The 27,018-nt window shown below is 41.4% G+C and overlaps 2 protein-coding genes and 1 long non-coding RNA gene across 4 annotated transcripts in view; 1 reads left to right on the top strand and 2 right to left on the bottom strand.

Annotated features, from left to right (window-relative positions):
* The window catches only part of LOC307226230 (uncharacterized protein C5orf34 homolog), a 21,227-nt gene extending 16,994 nt beyond the window's left edge, over positions 1–4,233 (bottom strand). The window contains exon 1 of one of the 2 annotated variants that reach the window (XM_079994834.1): positions 4,061–4,233. In XM_079994834.1, coding sequence (XP_079850960.1) covers positions 4,061–4,218 — 158 coding nt within the window. In that variant the 5' untranslated portion in view covers positions 4,219–4,233. The remainder of the gene's footprint in view (positions 1–4,060) is intronic. The other variant, XM_079994836.1, reaches the window with a different exon arrangement.
* Positions 2,117–6,801, top strand: LOC307226447. The gene is made up of 2 exons (XR_013843430.1): positions 2,117–2,217; positions 6,136–6,801. It is a non-coding gene; the product is annotated as an uncharacterized lncRNA (long non-coding RNA).
* On the bottom strand, positions 6,256–27,018 carry PAIP1 (poly(A) binding protein interacting protein 1). Its single transcript, XM_079994963.1, has 11 exons — positions 26,493–27,018; positions 21,092–21,240; positions 19,701–19,889; positions 15,434–15,546; positions 14,173–14,284; positions 12,514–12,639; positions 11,561–11,667; positions 10,734–10,851; positions 10,566–10,620; positions 8,903–8,996; positions 6,256–7,858 (listed from the first exon to the last, which is right to left on the bottom strand). The coding sequence occupies exons 1-11, from the start codon at positions 26,752–26,754 to the stop codon at positions 7,759–7,761; spliced, it is 1,425 nt and encodes a 474-aa protein (XP_079851089.1). The 5' UTR covers positions 26,755–27,018; the 3' UTR covers positions 6,256–7,758.

Below are 27,018 nucleotides of genomic sequence, written 5' to 3'. Positions count from 1 at the left end.
CACCTCTTATCTAAACTTCTTACCTGGATGAAAAATCTAAATTTACCAGGGAAAGAACAAATAGGTTTCTCCAAAGGTTGCTCTACTCTAGACCACTGTCTTACACTTATGCATCTGGTTGAAAAATACAGATCCCAAAGGCAATCTAAGATATACGCTGCTTTTGTAGATTTTCGTGGTGCATTCGACTCAATTGACCGCCCAAAGTTGTGGAGGAAACTCATAGAATTAAAAATTGATCAGCGCTTATTGATTCTAATGCAAAATCTACATTCTTCCAATACCTGTCAAGTCAAACTTAACACCAAAGGTCACCTCTCCTCAGACATCCCAAACTCGAAAGGGGTAAAACAAGGGTGTATTCTTGCCCCCTTTCTATTTAATTTATTTTTATCAGACTTGCCAGATTACCTTCAAAAAATAGAATCACATGCCCCTAAACTCAATCAGAAACCAGTTCCTCTCTTATTATACGCAGACGATGCTGTCTTACTATCACTAACGAGCTTGGGTCTGAAACGTCTTATATCTTCACTGATCCTTTACTGCGAATGTAACAAACTCTCTATAAATTATGAGAAGACAAAAATTTTGGTCTTCTCGAATGGTTGGAAATTAGAGAAATGGAAAATAAGAGGGCAAGAAATCCAACAAGTGAAAATCCATAGATATCTGGGAATCTTATTCCAGAGCAACTTAGGGTGGGCAACCCATCGCACAAATGCCATAAAACAGGCAAAGTGCATCTCATCAGCAGTTGCCCGTTTTTATTATCAGAAAGGTAATCAATTTATTCCTGCGGCCAATCAGATATTTCAAGCAAAAGTGCAATCCCAGATATTCTATGGTATCCCGCTATGGGTCCAAGCATATAACAGTGATATAAAAAAGATTCACTCCAGCTTTTTGAGACGTATTCTTGGACTCCCTCTTATGATCAAATATGAAACAATGTGTGCAGAAATAGGCATACACACAATGGAATACTGGGCATGGTCCACCTCAATAAAGTATTGGTTACGCTGCCATTTTCGCTGCCCTCCATCAAGTCTGCTCGCTGATTTGCTCAAAGACCCTTATAAATCAAGATGGTATCAGCACCTTGAAAAAAAAATTGAATCTTTAGGCATCGAGCTGGAGCTCCTGTACAATTCTAATGAGCAATATATTCTCCATAATATCCTAACTAGACTAAAGGATGTCGAGAGACAAAATATTATGGCAGCTGTAAACAAAATTTGCTCCCCCAGATTCTACGATTTAAATATCTTAGATTGCAGAGCCAATTACGTCTCTAAATTAATAATCCCAGCCCAACGTAGGGCTTTTATGCTGGCCCGTTTGAATGTTTTTCCCTCAGCATTTGTCTGGGGAAGATATCAAAACATTCCCAGAAGCAAGAGATTCTGCAGATGTTCTATGAATGTCCCGGACACTGTAGAGCATATCCTCTTTCATTGCCCATTGTACAGTACGCTCCGTCAACGCGTGCTGTCCCCCCTTTCGGGTGGTCTGGAACCCCAGCAAGCTGAATGTGTGGGATTCTACCTATCCGACGCTGACCAAAGGGTAACGGCGGGGGTAGCCGAGTTTTTGGCAGCAGTCCTCCAAGGAGCAGGTTAACAAGGAAAACCACTGATTCTATATGTATATATCTATATTTGTATGTAGCCAACTCCTGCCTTTTTATATATATCTCAAGGCTTTTATATGTTATTTTCCTTTTATGGTTTTACCTGCATAATGCCTAATAAAGGTTTGATAAGTAAGTAAGTAAGATTAATCCATTTTGCATTACTTTCTATGGGAAAGTGTGCCTTCGTTTTGGAACGGACTTCCGGAACAGATTAAGTTTGAGAACCAAGATACCACTATACTAAGTAAAATGGACACAGGTAGGCCACAGCATTAATTTTTCTAGTTTCCCCTCCTGAAAACAAAGCAGGGCACATAAGTTTTAGAGCAGGCACCACTGGTTGTTAGCTAGGGATGATGGGAGTTGTAGTCCCAAAACATCTGGAGGGCCAAGTTTGCTTGTGCCTGTTTTAGACGGAGTGTCAAGGGATGTGCTCTTTTTGACCTTTTATTTCTGCCCTTTTATTGCCACAAGGTAGACAAGAGGGCCAATGTCTGGACTGTGAATCTAAACTACCTCAACTGCCACTGTACCCGCTAGAGAGAAGCAGCCGCTCTCTCCAAGGATCTGGAAGAGCTTCGGTCAGTTGCTATATCTGAGTTTAACCTACCTTGCTGGGTTGTTATGAGGGAGGGGCAGAAGGCAGAACTGCTAGGTTGGCAGGAGCAGGGACTGAGCAACGGCAGCTCACCCCGTCATGGGGATTCAAGCTGTCCTAGGCTCTGTGGTTTAACCCACAGCGCCACCCACGTCCCTTAAGAAACGTCAAGGCAGAGGCAAATTTTGCAGTGGAGGAGCTCACCATGACAGCCCCCACAGCCAATACCCCAAAGAGGGTCCAAAAATGCAAGCAGCTGCGGTGATCCCTATACTGTACATACACCCCATACAGGAACAGTATCTAACATAAGAACCCAATTTCTTAAGCTCATAAGACACATATAGAATAGTGAGCTGGCAAAGAGTACATATGTTGTATTTTGCTCAGTTGCTAGAGCATCAGATTCTTAATCGCAGGGTTGTGGGTTCGAGCTCCACGTTGGGCAAGAAGTTTCCTGCATTGCAGGGGGTTGTGCTAGATGACCCTTGTGTCCCCTTCCAACTCTAAAATTCTCTCATTCTGTGTTCACATCCCTGATTGGCCTGGGGCCAGCCACTGCCTGAGTGTAGTCTACCTCACAGGGTTCTTGTGAGGATAAAGTGAGATGAGCCGTGGTCACTAGCCAACTTCTCTCTCCCTCTGAAGCCCAAACACTTGCACACCATGCTGTGTCGTCTTTGCTTGGCCTGGGGAAAGCATGACCCTAATATTCTGGATACCACCCTCCCCAAAAATGGGCCAGCCCTGAGGAATGTCCTGCTGAAGCTCCTTGAGGAAGAGCGCATGGCTTGTCCGGAAGGAACCGCAAATAGAAGTGCTCCTGCTAGAAGGGCGAGTATATACGAATAACATTTTGTCTCACTTGTGCATACCATTTCCAGGGCCGGATTTAGGTTTGATGAGCCCCTAAGTTACTGAAGGTAATGGGGCCCTTAGTATGTCCAGCTGTCCTTTGTCAACAACAAATTGTCGCTGCTTTTTGTGTTGAATATATGCTGTTTGGTAGTTTATGGGCCTAATAAGTATCTAAAGCCATTTGCACACAGCAAAATATGTATTTTATCAAAGTAATGCAACCAGTCCATGCAGAATGTGGGCACCCTATATATAGAAATGAGCAAACCAGTGATATTTTAGGGAGCAGGCTAGCAGGCGGGGCCCATTACTTACATCATAGGAGCCTAAGGTAAAGGGACCCCTGACCATTAGGTCCAGTCATGGCTGACTCTGGGGTCGTGGCGCTCATCTCGCTTTATTGGCCGAGGGAGCCGGCGTACAGCTTCCGAGTCATGTGGCCAGCATGACTAAGCCGCTTCTGGCGAACCAGAGCAGGGCACGGAAATGCCGTTTACCTTCCCGCCGGAGTGGTACCTATTTATCTACTTGCACTTTGACATGCTTTGGAACTGCTAGGTTGGCAGGAGCAGGGACCAAGCAACGGGAGCTCGCCCCGTCGCGAGGATTCGAACCGCCAACCTTCTGATCAGCAAGTCCTAGGCTCTGTGGTTTAACCCACAGTGCCACAACACAAAGCACTGTTGCCGTGTGTAGGTTTTATTTATTTATTTATTTTTATTTTTTGGAAATGTACATCCAGGTTTTGCCTTTAAATTTTTTGTGGGCCCCGCAAGAGAGTGCAGCCCTAAGCTGTAGCTTGTTTAGCTTATAGGTAAATCCGGCACTGTGACCACCCCGCTTCTGCCCCCTCGCCACCCCCCTACCTTAAAAGGGCAGAGTTTAGAGAGCCTTCCACTTCTGCACGGCCACGACGCGGAAAGAGGCAAAGATGCACCAAGAGAGTTGCAGAAAAAAGCTCAGCCCACCCGAAAGCGCAGCAGCAGCAGCAGCAACTCGCCTCCTTTCCTTTTCCAGACGGCGCGCCGAAAGGCGGGGAAACCAACCAGAAAGCGCGACGGGAGGAAGCCGAGCAGCAGCAGCAGCAGCAGGAGGAGGGGCTCGAGAGGAATATTGGGCGGATCATACGGACTAGCGGCGCCGGGGAGGAGGAGGCGGAGCTCTGCTTTCCCTGTTGAATACTGTATGAGCTTTCGAGGCTCGCGTCTCTGGCGATTTAGCGCACGAGTCCTCGGAAGGGTGTGCTGTGTAATTGCATAGTTTTTACAGTGCCAGATTTACTTATAAACTAAACGAGTTATAGCTTTTGGGGGACCCAAAAAATTTAAAGGGAAAAAACCTGGATGTACATTTCCCAAATATAAAACAAATAAAATAAAACCTACATATAGCAACAGTGTTTGGCGTTGTGTAGGCTCCTCTGATGTAAGTCATGGGTAGGTAAACTAAGGCCCGGGAGCCGGAGCCGGCCCAATCGCCTTCTAAATCAGTGGACAGTCTGGGAATCAGCGTGTTTTTACATGAGTAGAATATGTCCTTTTAATAAAAATGCATCTCTGGGTTATTTGTGGGGCATAGGAATTGGTTCATTTTCTCTCTCCAAAATATAGTCCAGCCCCCCCACAAGGTTTGAGGGACCGGACCCCTGCTGAAAAAGTTTGATATCCCCTGATGTAAGTAATGGGCCCTGCCTGCCAGCCTGCTCCCTAAAATATCACTGGTTTGCTCATTTCTATATCAATTACTTTGATAAAATACATATTTTGCTATGCGCAAATGGCTTTAGATACCTATTCGGTCCATAAATTACCATATGGCATATATTCAACACAAAAAACAGCAACAATACGTCTTTGATATATCACAAGTTTAGAAGGATATTGACAAGCTGGAATGTGTGCACAAGGAGAAGTGATCAAGATGATCTGGAAACCAATCCTTATGAGGACTGGTTGAGGGAGCTGGAGATGTTTAGCCTGGACAAGAGGAGACAGAGAGGCTATGTGATAGGCACCTTCAAGTATCTAAACGGGATGTCACAGGTGAAGCATGCATATTTGTTTTACTTCCACCTGTAGTTGTGAAAGGCTTTAAATCAGAAGATTTAAAGGGTGGTATAACATAACGCAGGTGGCGCTGTGGAGGGACGCAGGTGGCGCTGTGGGTTAAAGCCTCAGCGCCTAGGACTTGCCGATCGAAAGGTCGGCGGTTCGAATCCCTGCGGCGGGGTGGGCTCCCGCTGCTCGGTCCCAGCGCCTGCCAACCTAGCAGTTCGAAAGCACCTCCAGGTGCAAGTAGATAAATAGGGACCGCTTACCAGCGGGAAGGTAAACGGCGTTTCCGTGTGCGGCTCTGGCTCGCCAGAGCAGCGATGTCACGCTGGCCACGTGACCCGGAAGTGTCTCCGGACAGCGCTGGCCCCTGGCCTCTTAAGTGAGATGGGCGCACAACCCCAGAGTCTGTCAAGACTGGCCCGTACGGGCAGGGGTACCTTTACCTTTACCTTTACCTATAACATGAGCCATATTCATCGACCCATTGAAATACCTGTTACTTAAATCCGTTTATTTCCGTGGGTCTCCTTTGAGTATGACTAACGCTGGATATCACCACCAATTTTTGTGGGTTTATAAACTGTCTTAATTTAAAATCAATCCACTGTATTTGCTAGTCTCATCTTGCAGATGGTGCTTAACAAATTTAATTACTCAAGTATTTTGGGCACGGGTTCAACTGGAAGCACATAAAAGAAGCTGGCAACATGACATTATGTATCAGTAATCACAGATGAAACTATGTTGCTCATAGGCACCGGGTGGGGTGGGGGCTCCAGCCCCCACAACATTCCCCATGAAGGGGCTGGGCATCCATGTTTTTTTGCACCATGGGGGCCTGCGTACCCCATGACAGCATGCCCGCCAGTGTGTGCATCTGATGTCAGATGCCCACACACCCCGGGTATCCATGGTCCTGGGGTCAAGCCAGTGGGCCTGATGTTGCTGCATATTAATAATATTATTACCTGGAATATACTTTCTTAAAGGACAATGATAAATGATGGCCAGCAGCTACAGAGATGCTGCTTTGCAGACGAAAAGCAAGGAATACCGAATAAGAGCTCATGCTATGAAAATAAGGACATAAAAGGAAGACCAAAACCATACCCCAACAAAACAAAGGAGTTTATTTTCCAAAATAGGATGTTCATAAGCTAAACAAATTAACAGCCGAATGATGTAGGTGATGCTAACTTTGTTAACAGACACAAACTGTACCAAGTTATGACAGTGCAATATTAAACAGCACTATTTACATGCATATTTACAACCTCTGTTGTCTTTACATAAGTTATTTTACCTACTGCTTGGGAAATTTCACACACACATCTTGTGTTAAGAAATAGACTCTACTTAATCTATTCAATATAAAACGAGGAACCCCCAAAAAAGCCAGACATGTTCCTGGGCAACATTTCATAAAGACAAAAATAGATGCTTAAAAAGGGAAGGGACAATAACCAGCAAACATTTAGGGCTTAATTTCTGTAATAAAAAACTGTTTAGCTCTATACAAGTGATTGTATATGGTATCTAAATTACCAAATTGAGAAGTAACAGAAATGCCAATTTCTGAGCATCACAGTTCAAAGCAACACACATTATTGTGCAACACTGAACTAAAAACAGAATCATGTCAATTTTTTTTTGAAGAATATAGGGCAGGAAACAAATAGAATTCCTCAATTGAGACATCACTCTCTCTCGAAAGTAAATGATGAGATGGTGTGAGACTTCCATTTCCCTCTGTCACTGTGAAGTGGGATTGCAAACCATGATTTGTAAGCAATCCTGATTAGCACTAATCATAGTTTGCTCAATTTATGCATCATGACAAACTATGGCTAAGGTAAATCAGGAAAGGCAGAAGGAAGGAATCAAATGTGAGTTTGGGCTGAAGAGGTATAAATGCGGAAGACATGCCTGTTCCTCCAAACTCATTTACGCTAACCTGACATCTAAATTGAACCAGCATTTTGGGAGATCACCAACCTGACATTTTAACCAAGTGAATTTCATTTGAAAACCTTTATGAACTAAAATGCCTACCATATTTAGCTGTTTGAGAGCAATACTCTATGTGCAGATTTTCAGTTTCCCCCCAGGGTGGATGAGTAGTAGGAGTTTTCATGATTGTGAAACATTTGGCAGTTCATGACCCTAAAAAATATAGGATGACAGCCATATCCTATACGAAGGCGAGGAAGTACAATTGCAAAGTCATAGTGTATTTTATGATTCTAGGAATTTTCCTTTCTTAAAAAAGTGATAATGTACCACGACAACCCTTAGATTTGCAGATTAATGTGAAATGTTTGAAATAAAATTTGTTCCAGTCAAAACATTGTTTATTTAACTGTACATAAAATAAACTATGATATATATATACACATTGTTTAAGTTACAGGATTTAAGTTTACATTTTTTTTGGCAGATTCTGTTTAATAAAATGGAAATTGCATAACTTAACTGCTAGGAGAAACTTAATTTCCTTTGTTTGGTATGGATATTAAAGATTTTCCATCCCTTCTATTTGCTATTCATACCTATGCTGGTTTTTGTTTTTCTTCTTTAAAAAAAACACACCACTATTATTCACGTGTAGCATTTCACTGTTTCCTTTTGCGTTCTGATTCTAAGCAAAACTTTTCATATGCTTCTTCAATTTCTGGGTCCATCTCATCGTCATCATCATCATCATCAAAATACCTACAAAAGAATCCATATGTTAGATGACTATCTTTTCCAGTCACAGAAGACACCATCTTTAAGAGCAAGATAAACACCAGGATCAAAGCCCCATTTTTATACCTATATGTACCCTTGACAATAAACAGAACAGATTGCGCCAATTTGACATGGAAGTATTTTGCACAAGCTAAGTTCATCTGTCCAATCGCATTATAATTACAAAATGCTCAAGTGTTTGGAATAAGGTTGTGCAATATTTCAGAAAAGAAACTTACACAGCACTGGATTCAAAGAAGTGTGAAAGCAATGAGTTTACTCATTAGTGTGATTTTGCAAAATGCTGTGCAAGTGCTAGTGGAAGACTTTGCACAATAAAGTTTCTGGAGCTGTGGTACAGTGCGCCTGCAACTTGGATATACACAGGGTGCATTCCGTTTCCCACTGCAAGGTAAGCCCTAATGGTCAGATTGCATATGATTTAACTTTGGTATTATTCTTATTCTTATTATATTTATACCTTCATGCTCTCAAGTGCAAAGCAAGTCTTGCTTTCCTGTGAGCAACTGTCTGTGCTCCAATCACTAGGGCTTGCTCTACACATGTGTGGAAGACTCAAGCTATAAACAGTTAAATATATGGAGGAGTCCTCATAAGAAAAAGGAAAATGATCTTGTGCAAAAGGAAGAAACCCTATCACAATAATTCCATTTTTCTTGTGCAGTGCTCTTCTGTGAAGACAGGAATTCTGTAAGCAGAAGAGGCTTTCTGCTCAGAGCCAAGCTGTTTTTTTCCTGAATGTACAGAAATTTTATTTTCAAAAGCAACACTATTTTAGTAGAAAAAGATGTAATTTGATTGGTGCACCAGAGAATGCCAACAAAGCAAAATTACAAGGTGAGGCATATCCATTAGAAACTTTATTGTTTATAAGATGATTTTTTTAAAAGGTCAAGTTTTGATGAAAACACTCTTGAAAAGTGGTGCCCTAATTCAGGATTTCAGACAACAAACTGAAGCCAGGATACGTTTAGATTAAAATGTCAGACTGAAACAAGAACTTACGGATCTCCAGCTCCTGATAAGTCTGTTCCATTTTCCTCATACTCATGAAACAAATCTTGTCTATCAAGGAGTTCTTGGTATTTCTCTTGATAATCTATGATAGAATTTTTTTATTTAAAAAATTAAGCTGCATTTCAAAGTATAGTTCATTCACTATACCCATAACTAAAACTGCACAGTCAGTAATACACAAATAAATGTTTGGATGTATCTAAGTAACAGATGTGCAAAGCATGATCAGTGTAAATTTGATGCTGTTTCAAGTACCACTTACAAGATTTTCGGCACATCACTTTGTTGCACTCCATTCCATCAACATAAGGTTAAGAAGATTAGGTGAAATTAACAAGCTGCTTCAGCAAGCAAATACAATGATACAAATTCACACTCTCACAAAAGAAAAAGGTTGCAAGAACCAAGAAAGGGGTAGAATACCACAAGGCTTCAATTCACAGCAATCATAGAGGAAAAACTTTATTTCAATCCTATAATTTGTTGCTAATAATTCACTAAGAAGAAGAGTTTGGATTTGATATCCCGCTTTATCACTACCCGAAGGAGTCTCAAAGCGGCCAACATTCTCCTTTCCCTTCCTCCCCACAACAAACACTCTGTGAGGTGAGTGGGGCTGAGAGACTTCAGAGAAGTGGCACTAGCCCAAGGTCACCTAGCAGCTGCATGTGGAGGAGCAGAGATGCGAACCCGGTTCCCCAGATTATGAGTCTATCGCTCTTAACCACTACACCACACTGGCACACTAACAAATGAGAAAAGCCGTAATGGTTCTGCATTCCAGTTTGACTCCCAGCCTTCCCATGTTGAGCAGGAAGGTCTGCAGGGGGCTTCTAAGCAAGTCCAGTTGAACACTTAGTTGACCACTTTCAGACTTTCCTGTTCAACATGGGAAGGCTAGCGGTGGCACTTACATGGTTGAGGCTGGAGTGCACTAACGCTACTCAATTTGCCATTCCCTAGTCAGGTGTTAACACCTGAACAGGGCTACTGTTTAGGTGCCTGGCCAGAGTCAAGGGTTTCCTGTTGCTGTTCTGTTCTTGTTGGAGAGGGAGAGATAACAAAGTTCTTGTTTAGCTTCCTGGTGTGTCCTCTAATCCTTCCACAGCTAACATTAAAGCTATGGGTGGGATTCACTAAGAGAGCCCCATTAGTGGAAACCCTGTGCAAGGGCTTCTGCCTGAGCAACGGGACTCCCCCCCTGCCTTCTTAAACTGGCTCAGTTCTGTGTGTGTGTGTGTGAGAGAGAGAGAGGGGGGGGGGAGAACACCCAGAACAGTATGTGGGGAGAGGAAAGGATGGTTGTTCCATCTGCCAAGCGGCAAGCTTGTTCAATGTTGAATTCCACCTAACGTTAATACAGGAAACTTCCCATTTGTGCGGAGGTTTTGTTCTGGGTCATTGTGTGCTTGCATGAAACTGCAAACCCACTGAAAAGGCCTGCTAAAACCCCATCCCTTTAGTGATGTTTCAGTGAAGTCATTTCTGGGTTCAATGCTGTGCATGTGTGCAGGATGGTGCATATATTGGTCGCGCCTAAAACGGGAGTTGCCTGTACATTTTTACAGATGTTTTCTTTAATATCAGACTTCATGAGCTCCTCATATAATTTCTGCCTAACTGCCCCCTCCCAATCAAGTTGTTGACATACCTGGATCTGCTGCAGTGAAAGGCACACCTTCAGATGTGTAAAACGTTGGTTCATTCTGAAATCAAAATATGATTGTGTTTATCAGTAACTACTTCCACATTTTATCAGTACTTTATACATAGTCTGATAAATGCATCTGAAGCAAGAGGAAACACAAGTATTCATTACCATAAAGTAATTAGGGTCATTTTCTGGAGTTGCTTCCCTGTATGTTGAAGTTATATGCACCCTTCCCCAGTTACTTGACCGTAGTTCTACCAGTTTCAGAAGCATATGCTTTACATCTCTGTAAAAAGAAAGTACATAATAAAACTCACTGCATTTCCAACACGAGGGGGTAGTTTACTCACTGCTTGCAATCAGAACATAAGGGAGAAACAAAACAAAACTGATACCTGTTGCTCATTTAAACTGTTGCTCAGTTTAAAACAATGTTTTAACTAATTGCCAAAGACAATTTAATTTGAAAAGTAATCATTTACATTTATATATTTATTAAATTGTATATCACTCTTCATATGAAGATCTCAACTTTGAATTTGAAGTCAATACTCTCATTCAGTCAACACAAACATGACATTGGTGACCACACCCACACCCCTGAAGAAAAGGGAAGGCTATTTTTGCTGATGTCCTGTTCCTCTGGGGGTGCTTTTTTTGAGGGCTGCATGATGAAGGCAGCAGTGAGAATTGCCTAAAATCGCCTCCCCTCTCCTTCCATTAGTGAAGGCATCTACTGGATCAAAAGCGTATCAGTGAGCACAATGGCACCAGTTGGATTCCACCCATTGATTACCAAAGACTGGTCTATTTGAAAGCAGTATGACTTAAACCATGTCAGAAATTTCAGCACAAGTTGTATTAAAGATACCACAACAACAATTCTTAACTACAGTAATGATCAGAAAGCTTTAAAAGCTGTTCCACCTTAAGAGATGGCAAAGAACAGTAATCATCCCAAATGGAAAGCTAGGAAGCAATGATTTTCTCACTACCTGCTGCAATTTGCATCCAAGACAACATTTTCAATTTTCTGTATCATTTCATTCATATAAGTCTTTCCTTTTTCTTTCCATGCATCTTCTAGTACTGAGCCTGTCAACTAAAGAACACATACTATTAGCAGACATTTTCAAAATGTGAATTTAAGGTTAATGACATTTCTGCAATCACAGGATCTGTGCTGAAGGCCTTCATAGTACTTTCTAATTATTTAATTGATTAAATGCATTTCTAAACAGCTTAATATTTAAAACTCTTCAAGCAGCATAAAAATAAAAAAGCATAGAAACACCCCACCCTGCAAATCTAAGCTACTTGGATATCCTTCTATGGAAACAAGAAGCTGCTTGGATGTTCTTCCAGTATTTATTATGCCACACATATGTAACAGCCTCATGCATAGATCTCTTTATTCTTCTGTTAGAGTTGCCATAGTAGGGGAGATAATAAAACCACCAAGCTTTGCACACCACTGGTTGAATGCTCTTGAAACCTATTTTTATGATTAATCACATTCTTTATTCCAGTATACCTGAAGGAGCGTCTCTACCCCTATCGTTGTGCCCAGACACTGAGGTCCAGTGCCGAGGGCCTTCTGGCAGTTTCTTCACTGCGAGAAGCCAAGTTACAGGGAACCAGGCAGAAGGCCTTCTCGGTAGTGGCGCCCTCCCTGTGGAATGCCCTCCTACCAGATGTCAAAGAGAAGAACAACCACCAGACTTTTAGAAGACATCTGAAGGCAGCCCTGTTTAGGGAAGCCTTTAATGTTTAACAGACCACTGTATTTTAATATTTTGTTGAAAGCTGTGGAAACCCAGCCAGATGGGCGGGGTATAATCATCATCATCACCGTCATCAAATCTGGCTCTCTTTGAAAAAAGTTTGGGCACCCCGATTAGATCAAGTATGATGTAGAAAACAACTCTTAATAATGAAAACATCATACTTTCAGTAGTTTCACCGCACAGGTTAAATTGTTGTCCACAGGATTAGAGAAAAGGGTGTTCAGTAATTCATGAAGTCCAGTCTGAAGAATCTCTGCTCGGGTTAGCTGACCTTTAGTTCCTTTTACCTATAAAAATGCACATATGAATGTTTACATGCCATTAAAATTAGTGTAGTTTGGAACCACTGGTTTGATGACTTCAAAATTAAAAATATTGCAAGTCATTTAAACCCGAGTGTCTGGAATTGTATTTTCCTATATAAAACTAGCTGCTTACAGAACCATAAACCAAAAGCCCATGATCAGGGGTCTATACATTATATCTGGGATAGGAAGTAAAAAATACTTTTACTAGCCCAGAAGAATACAGTAAAAATGCCCTGAGCAGATGCAGACTGCCTTTGCTTTTTCAACAAACCACTCTGCTCCTCCCAAAGAACAAAGAAAGGCCAATAGCACAGACGGCACTATGCTAAACCACCTGTGGATCTCTTTCTGAAAATTTAGCATTGCACCTTCCTCCCTGTTAAGTATGTGGCTAAAGAACACACACCCTCCCCTTTCTTTTCTGGCTTTGGGGAGCCATTTCTCTATGTTTCTTTTCGGCATCAGTAAGTCTTCTCCCCTTTTAAAAATCAACAAGACTACTTTGTTCTGCAAATATATATATTCTGCCTGCTTGCTAAATCAGGAATAATGATTTTGTACACTTGAATAGCTAAGAGGAAATTTAAAGCCACCTTTTATAATAGTTTGTTGAAATCAATGCTACTTAACTACGCTAAATACTTTATTTGCCAATTGCACTACATTACTTAGGCTTAAGAAGCCTAATTCTAGGAAGCTGGCTGGCAGATAAAGTATTTAGAAATTGATACATTCATGCTAGCATTCCTAATCACCTAATAATTTTGGATTAACTTTACTGTCTGAATAAGCCTCAAGAATATTCTGGGCCCTTCCCTTAAACACTCAGTTTTGGTTAGAAAAGAAAGAAAATACTTCAGTCTACAATGAAACTATACTAAACCTTGTCATCTACACCAGCCATTCCATCAGGCTACAGGAGAGGGAAAGAGCTGGGAATGTAGGTCTCTCCATCAGTTCTGCTGAAGGACCCAACAACTTTTGACTCCTCTTGGCCTCAAACGCTTTCCATTCTAGATGGTCATTAGAAGAACTAACTAGGAAATATTGCTTGAAGCCCCTGCCCTTCCGATCCTTTTTTCTTCATGTATTTTATACTGTAAGCCTCAGAGCAGGGACCATCTTACCAATAGTGACTTGGTTATGGGAGCTCTTTCTAACCAGGATAAAATGCTTCATGTTAAGAATAAACGAGTGTATAGCAGTTTTGTTTAGGGAAATAAAGTGATAAAGGATAGTAGCAGAATTCTACTCAACTGCTCATTAAGGAATATATAGTTCACACCATCCAATGTTTTGTCAAGTAAGCAAAAAGGCACTTGGATGTTTCAACAAGGATTTGGACACTTTAAATAATAATTTTACTGAAATTATGCAATAAATAAGAGAACTCTACGCTAAAGGTATGATACTTATTTTTAGATTTTTACTGCTTTTGACTTATAGTCAAAATGTATGCTTAGATCCTTTTCTCACCACTGCTCTGATTTTTTTAAAACCAAATCCCTTTACCTCTAGATTTAGATAAAGCTCAGCTAAAAATAGCACAAATGCATGAAATCTTTTCCGTGCAGCTTCATCTCCTTTGGCAGCTTCATCTCTATTTTCATACTCTTTTCGACACCTAGAAAAGACATGTTTTAATCAGCAATATTCTCAACGTCAGTCAGTTCTAGTCATACAAAAAAATTGAAAACCTGCAGTTAAAAGCCAGTATTAATGGGGAATAATAGGCAAAGGATAGATTAAAATGGGATGGCGTATAATGGAAACAACTGCATATCCAGGGCTTCATTTCGTGAGTATGGTTGTTCACTACTCAAATAGATTGCTGCCATTAATTTAAATGCACCCTTCATATATTTAGCTATATATTTCTGGGTTCAGTTACACTCAGGTGTAATTAAGAAAGGGATATGCAGATAGCACTGACTCAACTGTCAATAGCTTCCACCGAGATCTATAATGCAATATAAAATGAGATGTTGTCCAAGATAAATTTGTGAAGAGGCAAAACTTCCCCAGATTACTAGAGACCCATCCCAGCTGTGTCCGTGAATGAATGCTGAAAAGCTTACACAGATGGAACGTTTGTAATAGGGTAACATTGAATTCCACCCAGAGAAAATATACCAGATGAATGTTCAAGCATATTCATCACTTTTCATTCGTTAGAATAAAAAAGCTGAACTTCAGCACTACCGGCACCCAGTTTTTTACCCACTAAGTTATACAAGTTGCAGTTAAGTTTATATATATGGTATTATTTATAAGCATGGGAACACTTAGAGATACACACACAAATGTATTCTTGGTTGGGTGGGGGAGGAAAACAACGGATTGTTTATCTAAAAAAAAAAATTCAGGTGGTCTGCTTTCTGCAATTATGCAGGCTAGAAATTTGCATTAAAAATGAAAGCTGGGACTCTTGGAAACATGGAGAGAATATAGAATATACACAGACTAAATTAAGGCTGGTTGACTGTCAGCAGCTTCTCCTTCATTACTATAAAATCTGTAAGTTTTACTTACTAGAACATGCCAGCCAAAATATTTGAAAAGAAGTGGAGATAAGAAATGAAGCAAAATGAAGCAAAAATCCCAAAATGCCTCTGATGTATAGGGGCAGAATATAATTATGCAACACATAAAATTGTTCTGGTAGTCCACTGGGCAATCTCTTGAATCAGATGTTTAAGTAGTGAAGAAACACAAGAAAATCAAGCCAATTTTGAGCATGACTGATTAGTGTCATAAAAATACAGATACTGACCTGTGAAGCAGTAATTGTCTAAAGTTGCCACTTTGCGGATTAATGGTGAGATTATGAGAAAGATAATTGCACAGCCTTGCTCCCATATAAGAAAAATTTGGAACAGATGTAGCCTTTCAAACAAAAGAATAACTGGAATTAAAATTACAAAATGCTGTGGATTTCTTGTACTTAAAATATTTTCCTTGACCCCTCCACAAGAACTTGAAAAGAATATTCAGCTAACCAGAAATCACTGTTTTTTAAAGGCCCCAACAACAACCCGCAGCTAGGCCTCCTCTAAGGCTCAGTTAACTCAGTTCTTATTTATTATAATGCATCCTTTCTTATACTCATGTGCCCCCTTGGTATAATTTTGGCGTTTGAAACACTTAGTTCCTTGCTTTTCCCTTAAGTCCCACAGCTGCAACACTGCTACCCCCCACTCACAGCCATCTCAGAAAACAGTTGTGAGTTATCTTTGTACCGAGTCCTCTAATTGATAAAAAGAGTTCAATTCAAGGTCTCTGTCCTCATTTTCAAAACTTCCGTGAGGTTTCAAATTCGCTTTTGGCAGAAAGACATCTTCTACATCCTCAACATTTGATAGTAAATATTATCTAACTGAATTTATACAATACCCGGAGCAGAAAAAGACGCAAAAACCAGTGCGTTGTGAAATATAAAAACAACTACAGGATACATTGTAATGTTAGCAAAGTGACAGATATCTCTCTCAAGTTATGGATGCTCTTTAAAGCACAGCTTTCCAAACTGTGTCGCGACATGTTAGTGTGTCGACTGCAGTGTGTAGGTGTCGTGCAAATGCTCCCTGCGCTCGACCCGTGGCTGGAAAGGGGTTAGTTTAACCTCCGATTTGCTAGTAAAACTGAATTACTGTGTTGCAAAATGATGCATGTCTAAAAAGTGTGTCACCAACATTAAAAGTTTGGAAAGCTCTGCTTTAAAGATTCAGCCTTTAAAATTAATTGGGTCATCTTCTGGTTTGGATGTATGGCTAGTAAGACAAAAGTACATAATGCCCATGGCTTGAACTGCATTTTTCAACGCTAAAAAAATGCCAACTAACAGAAGTGAGGAATGATATTGCAAAAATAACATTAAGTAGCCTCAGAAAGCAGTACGTATTTCCTTTGGAGTAGGCCATATTGAACATAGAAGGCCTTACATCTCAGTAAACAAACAATGGAGAAGGTTGCAAGTGAAAAAAGGGATCAAAGAGGTATTTTCCTATTTCGTATCTAAGAAGTCCTACTTAAACTTTGATTTCTGAATTGGCATTTGCACGTGCCCTGACCTTAGCTTATTATTCAGTGAACTATGACACTAAGAGCATTGAAACTGGAACTAATATTCTATTTTTAAATCATTTCCTAGAATTTTAAGTAGGCTACAGTAAGGTTTCATAAAGCAAATGAACTTCCCCCCAAAAGGAAAAAAATAATACTTTGGATATAAGAGTTTGTTATCTTTTTCCATTTGCTTTGTGTAGTAAAAGACATTCAGTGAAGATTAAACAATATTTCTAAGCTATAACGCAGAATGTAAGTTTCCTTCATGCCAAACTTTAAAAAACAGGGAGAGCGTCATCATTCTGCAGCCCATTACTCAAAGGTACACACCTTTCTGTCACTATTTTAAATTTGCATGGCAAAATTGCAAGGAGTTGGTCCTCACTATCAAGGAAGAGCTGACCAACGAAGTGAAAGTACTAGGAACCAGGGAAGGAAGTGATCACAGCCTCTTGGGTTTCATTGTACAGAGGGATGGGAAAGCTGAATGTAGCTAGACATGCACTCTGCACTTTAAGAAGCTAGATTCAAAAAATCCTTAAGGAACTACTGGGTGAAATTCCATGGTCAAAAAAATTCAAAGACGAATGGCAGTTTCTTAAAGGTGAAATACTGAAGGCACAAAACGCAGACAATGCCGACAAGAAAAGTGGGAAGCATCTAAAGAAACCAGTGGGGTTGCATAAGGAACTCACAGATGAGCTGAGATGTAAGAAGGGCATGTATAAGAAATGGAAGAAAGGGGAAATCACAAAGGAAGAGTATACATGAATAGGCAACAGTTGCAGGAAAGTTAGGAGGGTCAAAGATCAGAATGAACTCAGGCTTGCAAAAGAGGTTTATTCAGCTATGTTCAAAGCAAGAAGAAGAACAAGCAAGTAGTAGGTCCTTTGCATAGAGATGATTGACAAATGCTATTGGGTGACAGAGAAAAGATGGAACTGCTCAACACCTACTTTGCCTCTGTCTTTCCCAAAATGAAAGCAGTGTCCAGCCTGGTAATAACAGCATAAATGATGCAAGGAGAGAGCTGCAGCCCAATATAGGAAAAAGCAAGGGAATACCCAGCTACTTGAAATCTCCAGGGCCTGATGAGCTGCACTGAAGTATACTAAAGGAACTTGCAGGTGTAATCTCTGAGCCTTTGTCTTTAATCTTTGAGAAAACTTGGAGAATAGGTCAGGCACAGACAACTACCAACTACTGTCAGCTTGACATTGATAGCAAGAAAGGTCCTAGAACAGATAATTAAATGGTCAGTCTGTGAGCACTAAGAAGAGGATGCTGTGATAACTAAGACCCAACATGGGTTTCTCAATAATAAGCCATGTCTGATGAATCTCATTTCTTTTTCTGATAGGAGTTTCAAGCTTGGTGGATCAGGGGAATGCTGTGGATGTAGTCTTATCTTGATTTCAGAAAGGCTTTTCACAAAGTCCCCCATTATCTTCTTGTGGAGAAGCTGGTAAAATGTGTGCTGGACAAGGTAACTCTTAGGTGGATTTGTAGCTGGTTGACTGACCGAACCAAAGAGTGATCACAAATGGTTTCTCATCATCCTGGAAAAAAGTGACAAGTGAGGTCCTGCAGGGCCCATAATTGTTCAATGTCTTTATAAACGATTTGAATGAAGGAATCGAAGGGATGCTCATCAAATTTGCACATGGAACCAAACTAATGCTGCAGAAAATAGAATCAGAATTCAGAATGACTTTAACAGACTGGAGAACTGGGCCCAAACTAACAAAATGAATTTTTATAGGGACAAATGTAAGGTTTTACACTAAGGCAGGAATAATCAGATGCACAAACATAAGATGGAGGACACCTGGATTGCCAATAGTAAACATGAAAAGGATATAGAGGTCTTAGTTTACCACAAGCTTAACATGAGTCAACAGTGTGATGCAGCTGCAAAAAAGCAAACACTCTTCTAGGCTGCATGAAAAGAAGTATAGTGTCACAATCAAGGGAAGTCATAGTCCTGCTCTATTCTGCCCCTGTCAGTCCACACCTGGAATACTGTCCCCAGTTCTAGACACCACAGTTTAAGGTTACTGACCAAGCTGGAAAGTGTGCAGAAGAGGGCAACCCAGATGATCAAGGGTCTGGAAACCAAGCCCTATGAGGAACGGTTGAGAGAACTGGTTATATTTAGCCTGAACAAGAGGAGACAGAGAGGAGATATGATAGGCATCTTCAAGTATCTAAAGGGATGTGACATGGAAGATGGAGCAAGATTGTTTTCTCCTGCTCTGGAGGGCAGGACTTGAACCAATGGCTTCAAGTAGAAGATTCTGTCGGGTTTTACGATGTCTCTCCCACACAAGATGTGGCAGGCTGACAGGTTAATTACTCTTAGATTCATTTAGTAATTACACAGAAGCTGCAGTCCAAGCTCTCGTAGCTCAGTCTTCACTGGATAAACCAGCTGGCCCCAATGGATGACACTGTCTGCACCCGCAGGACACCCTCCACTTTTTGCCCCACCTCCTGCTGGGCTGACGTTGCCCCAGTACCCGGCTCTTCCTCCTGCTCCGAGGGGATTTGGGTGCAGCCAGTCCCTCCTCCTCTTGAACCTAGTCTAACAGAGGCTGTTCCCCTGCAGCCGGCTCTGTGGAACAGTCTCACTCGGGAGGTGGTGAAATTTACTTCATTTGAGGTTTTTAAGTAGAGGCTGGATAGTCATCTGTCATGGATGCTTTAGTTGAGATTCCTGCATTGTGGGGGGTTGGAGTAGCTGACCTTTGAGGTCCCTTCCAAATCTACAATTGTATGAAAAGCTTCATCTCTAGTGTAAATAATTAACATCCAGATCTTCAAAAGCTCCTAAAGGCTCAATCTTTTATTTTATTTTAATAAAAGTAAACTTGATGGGATACCATGTTAATGTGAGATTAGAAATTCATGTAGATATTTTATATATATTATGCAACCTGTCCATCAAACATGACATATATATACACACACTCTACCTGTTGGTATATGAGCTCAACAAGTTCTTGTAATGCTTCATCTGTAGTGACACAAGCATTTACAGTTTCTGAAAAATGTGCTCTTTCAGTTTCAAAACAAGCCGGCTGTTCTGCAAGGTGGTTGAGAAAGTCCTGCACATATTCTGTTAGAGTTGGAAATCCATCACAACCATCTTCCAAAGAAGATTCCTAAAAGCGATTATAGTCAGCTTTGGAATTAAACTTATTATCAGTTCTCATTCAAATGGCTTCAACAACTTATATTTACCAATAATAGCGGAAGGAAGGCAAAATAAATAAAGCAATCTGAAGTTTAAAAAACACACAACCCTGGAACAGTCTTAAACTGGGCATAAAGTTCTACTAGGGGGCCTTGTTAACAATCTTGTGGTGAGCCATGCTGTCCTGTCCACACACCATGAATACTTGCTGTTGGTGAATTACAGCTAAGTTATAGCTACTGTAAAATAATATATAACAACAAGACTGGGTGGTATGTCACAGGCACAGGATGCCCAATTCACTCAACAGGAGCTGTTTCAGCTAGGCAGTTGCAATGGCATTGGAATTTGTTTGTGTGTATGCGCACACTCTAATTAGCTATTTTTCCCTCAACTAAAATCTTCTACATTTATTCATTTTGTAATTATTATGTGCATATATAAAATGTAAACATTGTTGCTTTTTAGAGATGCTACTGCAAAAAAGCAAACAAGCTGATTTTTTCATACAGACCAGAAACAGTATATAAATGGACTTTCTGCCTCCCCTTCCAACTTATAGCCCTCCCCAAATCCACAATGGCAACCCATGTGTTACATTATAGCAAAAGATACTTAGTTTTATGGAAAGGTATTTGAAGTCAAGTATACTAGCACTCTTAATAATATTAATAATGTGCTGTGTGCAGTACTGGCACATAATCAAAAAAGAGGGAGAGGCTGTCCTCTCAGATCAGACAGCTAGATATTAGAGAAGTGTATACTTTTACATATACACACTACTAATACATATATTTTTAAATAGGCAGGGCCTATTAGAAGGCTTTATCCACAAAAGCCCATGTCATTCAAGAGCAAACTTTTTCAAGCAGTCCCTAAGGCATTCTAAAAATTTCAGCAATCTGAAAATGTTGTGTACAGATTGCCTAGGTGACCTAATATTAGACAAATCAAAAGTTGCAGACAAAAGTGTCTATGGGTGGCATATTTATTCATTTTAAACCATTTGGTGTTTAAGGATCTCTAAAACACCAAGAGAAATTAAGGGATGGAATTTTCAACTTCCAAGATCAAAGTCATTTCTTACAAAGAAGATTAACAAATCTAGCAGAATGTTCACATTGGCCTCACTTGCTTGGAAATGGAAGAGAGAGGAGGCTAAATACTTACTGTAAGATTAGGGGTATATCCTGAGGGGTAAAATTCAGGTGCATTCACAGAAAGCTTTGATATTACCACTGGAGCCACAACCACTTGAGGTTTAGCCATTCCTGATTTAGAACTATTTTTTTCTGGTAAAGATGTAGCTCTTGCCTGTTCTGAAAATTTAAAATATGAAGAAACTGAGTTTGCATGTTTCAACCAGAAGTCATTTAAAATACCCTCCCCCAACAGTGTACTGGGCTCCCAAAATCTTGTTGGCATCCCTGCTCTTCTGCTCATTGTTTCTCTTTCTCACTATTGACATTATACAACCACTAGCACTTAAATAAATCACTTTTGTCAGGGTCAACCATGGAAAAAGGAAACTAAGCTCAGCTTTAAAGCTAGGAAGAATTAAAAGACTTTACTATCATTGTAGTGCAGTCTCTTAAACACAAGGCAGTTCTATGACAGCTGAGAGATGGCTTTATTCCTTTACTAGAGAAGATACACAATTTAGACACAGTTCTTGCCACAGGCATATAGGTGGCTGTTAATATACATGGTGTTCATAAAGTTATAAAGAGCTGCATCATACCACATCAGGAAAACTCCAAATGTGAGAATAAAATTTATACCCTGCCCTTTAGCAGAAAAATGTCCCTGCCTACTGGCTCATCATCTAAAAAGACATGACATGAGGAAAAATGCAGGGGAGGGGGGAGAGTGAAATTCAGAGAAGATTTAATCTCAAAGAGAAAAAAGAAAGAAAAAGAACCCACTCAAAGTCCAATCAATCATTAATAGTTGAAGCCCGCAATCCTAAATGGTGTGTGAGAGACAGAGAGCTAAATTCAAAGGCAGTTCTATCATCTCATCCTATGCCCTTCTGGGCTCAAGTTGCAGGGCAGAACAGAGGGAGTGCCCTTCCACTCATTTCCAGCACAGGTCAGTGGGAAATGCATTTTAAAAAACTTTCCCCCCTCCCTCATTAGTAATAACAAGAGGATAAGGTGAGGGAGAGATCTGGACACCCTCAGTTCCAATTTGGGGCCAAGTTGTGGGGCCAAGAGGTCATTGGATTGAAGCAATTTCTTAGAATCACCTGGCACACACCTGTTTGATGCTAGCAATGTTGGGTTGAAGCTCCATTATCAGTTGGGCCAGGACTTCAGAGGAGCTTCTAGCACTGGAGAGCTAAACCCTTAACCTCAGATCTCCCTTTCTGACTTAAGCAAGAGGGATCCAATTCATCCTATGGCCGCTGGGATGCACTCCCAGGAACCACTGGATTGTACACTAAGAATCAAAAAGAGTGGTTCCCGAATATTTTATTGCACAGAGCATTTGAAAACTGCTGAGCATCTTGGCTGACCACTAAATATTTCCTGCCTGTTATAGCTATTGCAATACGCTGTGCTAGATAACTGCATTATTTATAATTGCTTTCTTAATTGCTTTTATTTCTTATATTAGATTTTATTGTATTACAGTTTGAACGACTTCAAACTGTAATACAATACTACACCATAAGAAATAAAAGAAGCAATAAAATACAAATACAAATCAATATGAATATTTAATGCTGACATAGTGCAGACCACCTGAATGAAGCTTGTGAATCACTGGTGGTCCACAGACCAGTCAGGAAACCCCTAGTGTAGGAAGTTTGTGAACAGAGAAACAAAATCAATGAACATTTGAGTCTACACTACTGATGATTGATTGTCTATTAAGTGGTACTGAAATGGGGATCTGAACAAGTCCCCCACTCAGTCAATCTGTTATTGCCTAGATTTTAGCTAGTTATTAAGACTGGAGTGTCATTATCTTGTAACCCACCATAGCTCTCTTGGATCACACAGAAGATATTACTATAACCTATGTATTCCCTAGCCACTAGAATGCATTTCAAAGAAGTTCTGGGATGCATTTTTTTAAAATAAAAACTTAATATAAAATAATCACATATATTTTTAAAAAGGTATAATTGGGGAATGTAACTGTTAAAAAAACCTGAATTAATTGGCATTAGATATCAAAGACATTAGGCTGTCCCCGTTCTTTCAATTCAAACAGAGCTTGAATCTGGAATCTTACACATAGCTTTGCCTCAGAACGTAAATAAAGATTCTTGTTTGTGTGTGTGTATATATTTATGTATCTCACACTCCTTAAGTCAACAGGTCTTACCATGACAGCTTCTTGTGCACCCCTTACAAATTACAAATAATTCCTATGCACTGAAGATTACACAGAATAAAGCAAAGTTTTGCATTACCAAAACATAAACCTTTTTCCTAGACATGTATAAGAGGAAAAATATTCAAAATTTAAGGTATTTATTAAGTATAAAGCCTTTTTGCCACATTTCAGACAAAATAGCAGACATGTGTCAGTCTTTCTGTTGGTGGAGAAATGTATTTAATTGTATTTAAGGCGGCATTTTAATTCATAGGGTAGAATCCAATTGGTCCTCCTGTTGCTGTTGCTCCAGCAAAGGTGTCAACAAACAGAGGAGATTTCAGCTCATTTTCCTGTCCCCTGCAATCTCCAGAAACATGTTCTGGAGTGTCCCCTAAACTCCCCCCCCCCCCGCAGCAGATTTTAAGGGTGTCAGAGACTCAAAAGGATATGACAGATCAGCAAAAATCACCTCCTCTCTGTTACCAGATAACTCCTGCTGAATCAAGGGCACCAACTGGATTAAACCCATACAGGTAATTAAGTATATCGTATCATCAATGTATATTCTATGTTATGGATGGCAGGCATAAGCAACTCTGTCTCAAGAAGTTTACAAACTAAGCTTTTTAATGAATATGTTGTCTGTCCTAAATTTTAGGGTTAAGGCAGGCGACGCACTTATTTACAGCTGATGACATATTCTGCTTTCCTAATTTACTGTGTAGCTGCTTCCTCAAAGGCAACAACTTCTTTTAAATGCAGTACACAAGATGTGGGAATCTTGCCACCTTGCTCAGTTTTAAAGTCTAAGCCCTATATAATCGCCCTGAACATTTTAAATTGAAGAGTGGTAAAAATAAAAATACACAAGAAACTTCCTTAGAAGCAACTACAGATTTCAGTCAAATTTACTGCTGAATCCTCATGTTTCAGGATGTCAGCCTTCTTGCATCTTCCCATATGATTAGTTGCTTTTTACATTTTGAATCAGTAATCAAAATTAACACTGCCTAAAATGTTGGTTGAGTTTCATGACAGCCCTTTTCCACATGGGCACAAAAGCTCCATGAAGAGTTCAAAGACATTTTTACCGTAATCTCCTAAACATGCCTACACTACAAGACGCACCTAGTTTTTGGAGGAGGAAAACAAGAAAAAAATATTCTGAATCCCAGAAGCCAGAACAGCAAGAGGGATCGTTGCACAGTGAAAGCAGTAATCTCTCTTGCTGTTCTGGCTTCTGGGATAGCTGTGCAGCCTGCATTCACTCCATAAGACGCACACACATTTCCCCTTACTTTTTAGGAGAGAAAAAGTGAGTCTTATAGGGCAAAAAATACGGTACTTTAATGCAAGTTTCACTGGGTTCAATGCAACCCTATGCACAACTAAACTGAACTAAGCAGAATTTACTCTAAATTATCATGTTTAGGACTGGGCTGCTATCTATCCCAATCCTGAGTGTATATACTTAAAAAGAATTTGTATTAATTCACAAGAACTTGCTTTCAAATTAGTGAGGTTAGACTTCAGATAGGAAAATGACCTTAAGAAAAACAACCACACACAAGCTCTTATTTTACCCTGCCCTATTCCTCACTATGGGACGTGGGTGGCGCTGTGGTCGGTGGTTCGAATTCCCACGATGGGGTGAGCTCCCATTGCTCGGTCCCAGCTCCTGCCAACCTAGCAGTTTGAAAGCACGTCAAACGTGCAAGTAGATAAATAGGTACCGCTCCAGCGGGAAGGTAAACGGCGTTTCCGCGCACTGCTCTTGTTTTGCCAGAAGCAGCTTAGTCATGCTGGCCACATGACCTGGAAAAACTGTCTGCAGACAAATGTTGGCTCCCTCGGCTAGTAAAGCAAGATGAGCGCTGCAACCCCAGAGTCACTTGCGACTGGACTTAACTGTCAGGGGTCAGGGGTCCTTTGCCTTTACCTTTTTATTCCTCTCTAATCAGCAGTACCATCTTACTACCCAGTGAGAAACATATATGGACCAGATTTCTAATTAATGGAATGGGAAGGTCAAATTATATATACTGCACTACACACTAGCAAACTTGCACAAATATAAATCGACACATTGTTTGTAACCATACATATCTATTTCAGACTGCATTTAAGGGCAGTCTACAGAGAGGATGGGGCATGCAGGGACACACCATCCCAATCTTTTTTAAAAAGTTCACCTAGCCCTTGGTACTGCAATAATCCTAATCCCATTCTTCGTCCCTGCCCAGAGAATTTAAATCAGGACAACAGAGGAGCCATTCCAATAACCAAAGAGACTTCAGGAAGTAAAATACTGGCTCTACCCTATGAGGGACCTAACTTCATCATGGCCAGTGGAGGTTTATTCCCAAAGAAAATCTGCAAAGGACTGCAGGCTTCAATTCCCGAAGTTCAAAGGGCCTTCTCTGCATCTATTCGGGATGAAATGGCAAAAACATTGGTGGAGGAATGGATGGGAGAGATAGAAACACCAGCAGGGTGCATTTCAACACAGCCCAGTGATATAATTACTACAGCAGGGCCGCCGACGCAAATAAATATAGTCACCCAGTATGCGGAGCCGGCCAGAAATAGAGGTGCTCTTGAGGAATAGCGGTGCATGACGCTAGACACCAAGATACAGGGATGAAGCGGGAGGAGCGACGATTTCTCGCCTCCCCCCCCCCAAGAAAACCACACACACACACACACACAATCTTCCTCCAAAGGCGCCCCTGCATAGCCCCAAATTCACCCGAGGGAGACTGGACGGAGTACAAGGGCTGTGGAGATGGAGGGGGGGAACCACACATTTTCCCCACCCCAGCCAGGTTTGCACACTTTCTACCAGGGGTGCCAACTTGAATAAAATATTGGGGGGGGGGAGGAGGGCAGGTAAGCCCCGCCCCGCATAATCGATGACATTACGCAGTGCACGCACACCCTTGGAATGGCAAAGCCCATAAATTTGGGGGGGGGGGCCCTCAAATATTTTATTGTTTGGGGAGGAGGGCAAAAGAGACCTCCCGGCCCCTAGGAGTTGGCTCCTATGTTCTCTTGCTCAGCTACGACTACGAGGAAGGAGGTTCCCGACGACGGGCCAAGGCTATGCGGGGAGGTCGGCCACCCCATTTCCACTTCCTAATAATAATAATAATAATAATAATAAATAATAAATCACCCAAAACACGAAAGTGGGAGGGAGGGCGTGAAGGGACAGCGCAGGAAGCGGCGCCGGGCCAAATACCTGCGGCGGCGCCGGCCCCCGGGGGCGCCGTCTTGGGCGGCCGGAGGGGTTCCTGGTGGTGCGCGAAGCCCTGCTTGAGGAGCTGCGACGGAGCCCCGAAGCCTCTTCCGCCGCCGCTGCTACCGCTGCTGGTGCCTCCTCCTCCTCCTCCGCCTCCTCCTCCGCTCATCCCCAAGCGGGCGCCGCTCTCCGGAGCCGTAGGAGCCCCACCCCCTCGGCCTCGACCCGCACCGGGAGCCCGGTCGAAGCCGTTGTCGGACATGTCGGCCTCCTCAGGCCCGCCTCTTCCTCATGAGGGAAACCACCCGAGTCCTCCTCGGCCCGCAAGCGGCCGGCGCCCGCCCCGATACCCGCTTCCTCCCCTTGCTCCGAAGCCCTTGCACTTTCGGTTCCTCCTCCTGCTGCTGCTGCCGCCGCCGCTCGCTCTTCCTCGTCAGGCGGAGCGGGGTGGGGGTGAAATCCCCACACACCGCCAGCCACCAAAGACGAACGACACACACACACACACACACACACACACACACAC

Source organism: Podarcis cretensis (assembly GCF_951804945.1).
Source record: "Podarcis cretensis genome assembly, chromosome: 11".
Taxonomy (NCBI): Eukaryota; Metazoa; Chordata; class Lepidosauria; order Squamata; family Lacertidae; genus Podarcis; species Podarcis cretensis.
This window is presented reverse-complemented; position numbering and strand designations above follow the sequence as displayed.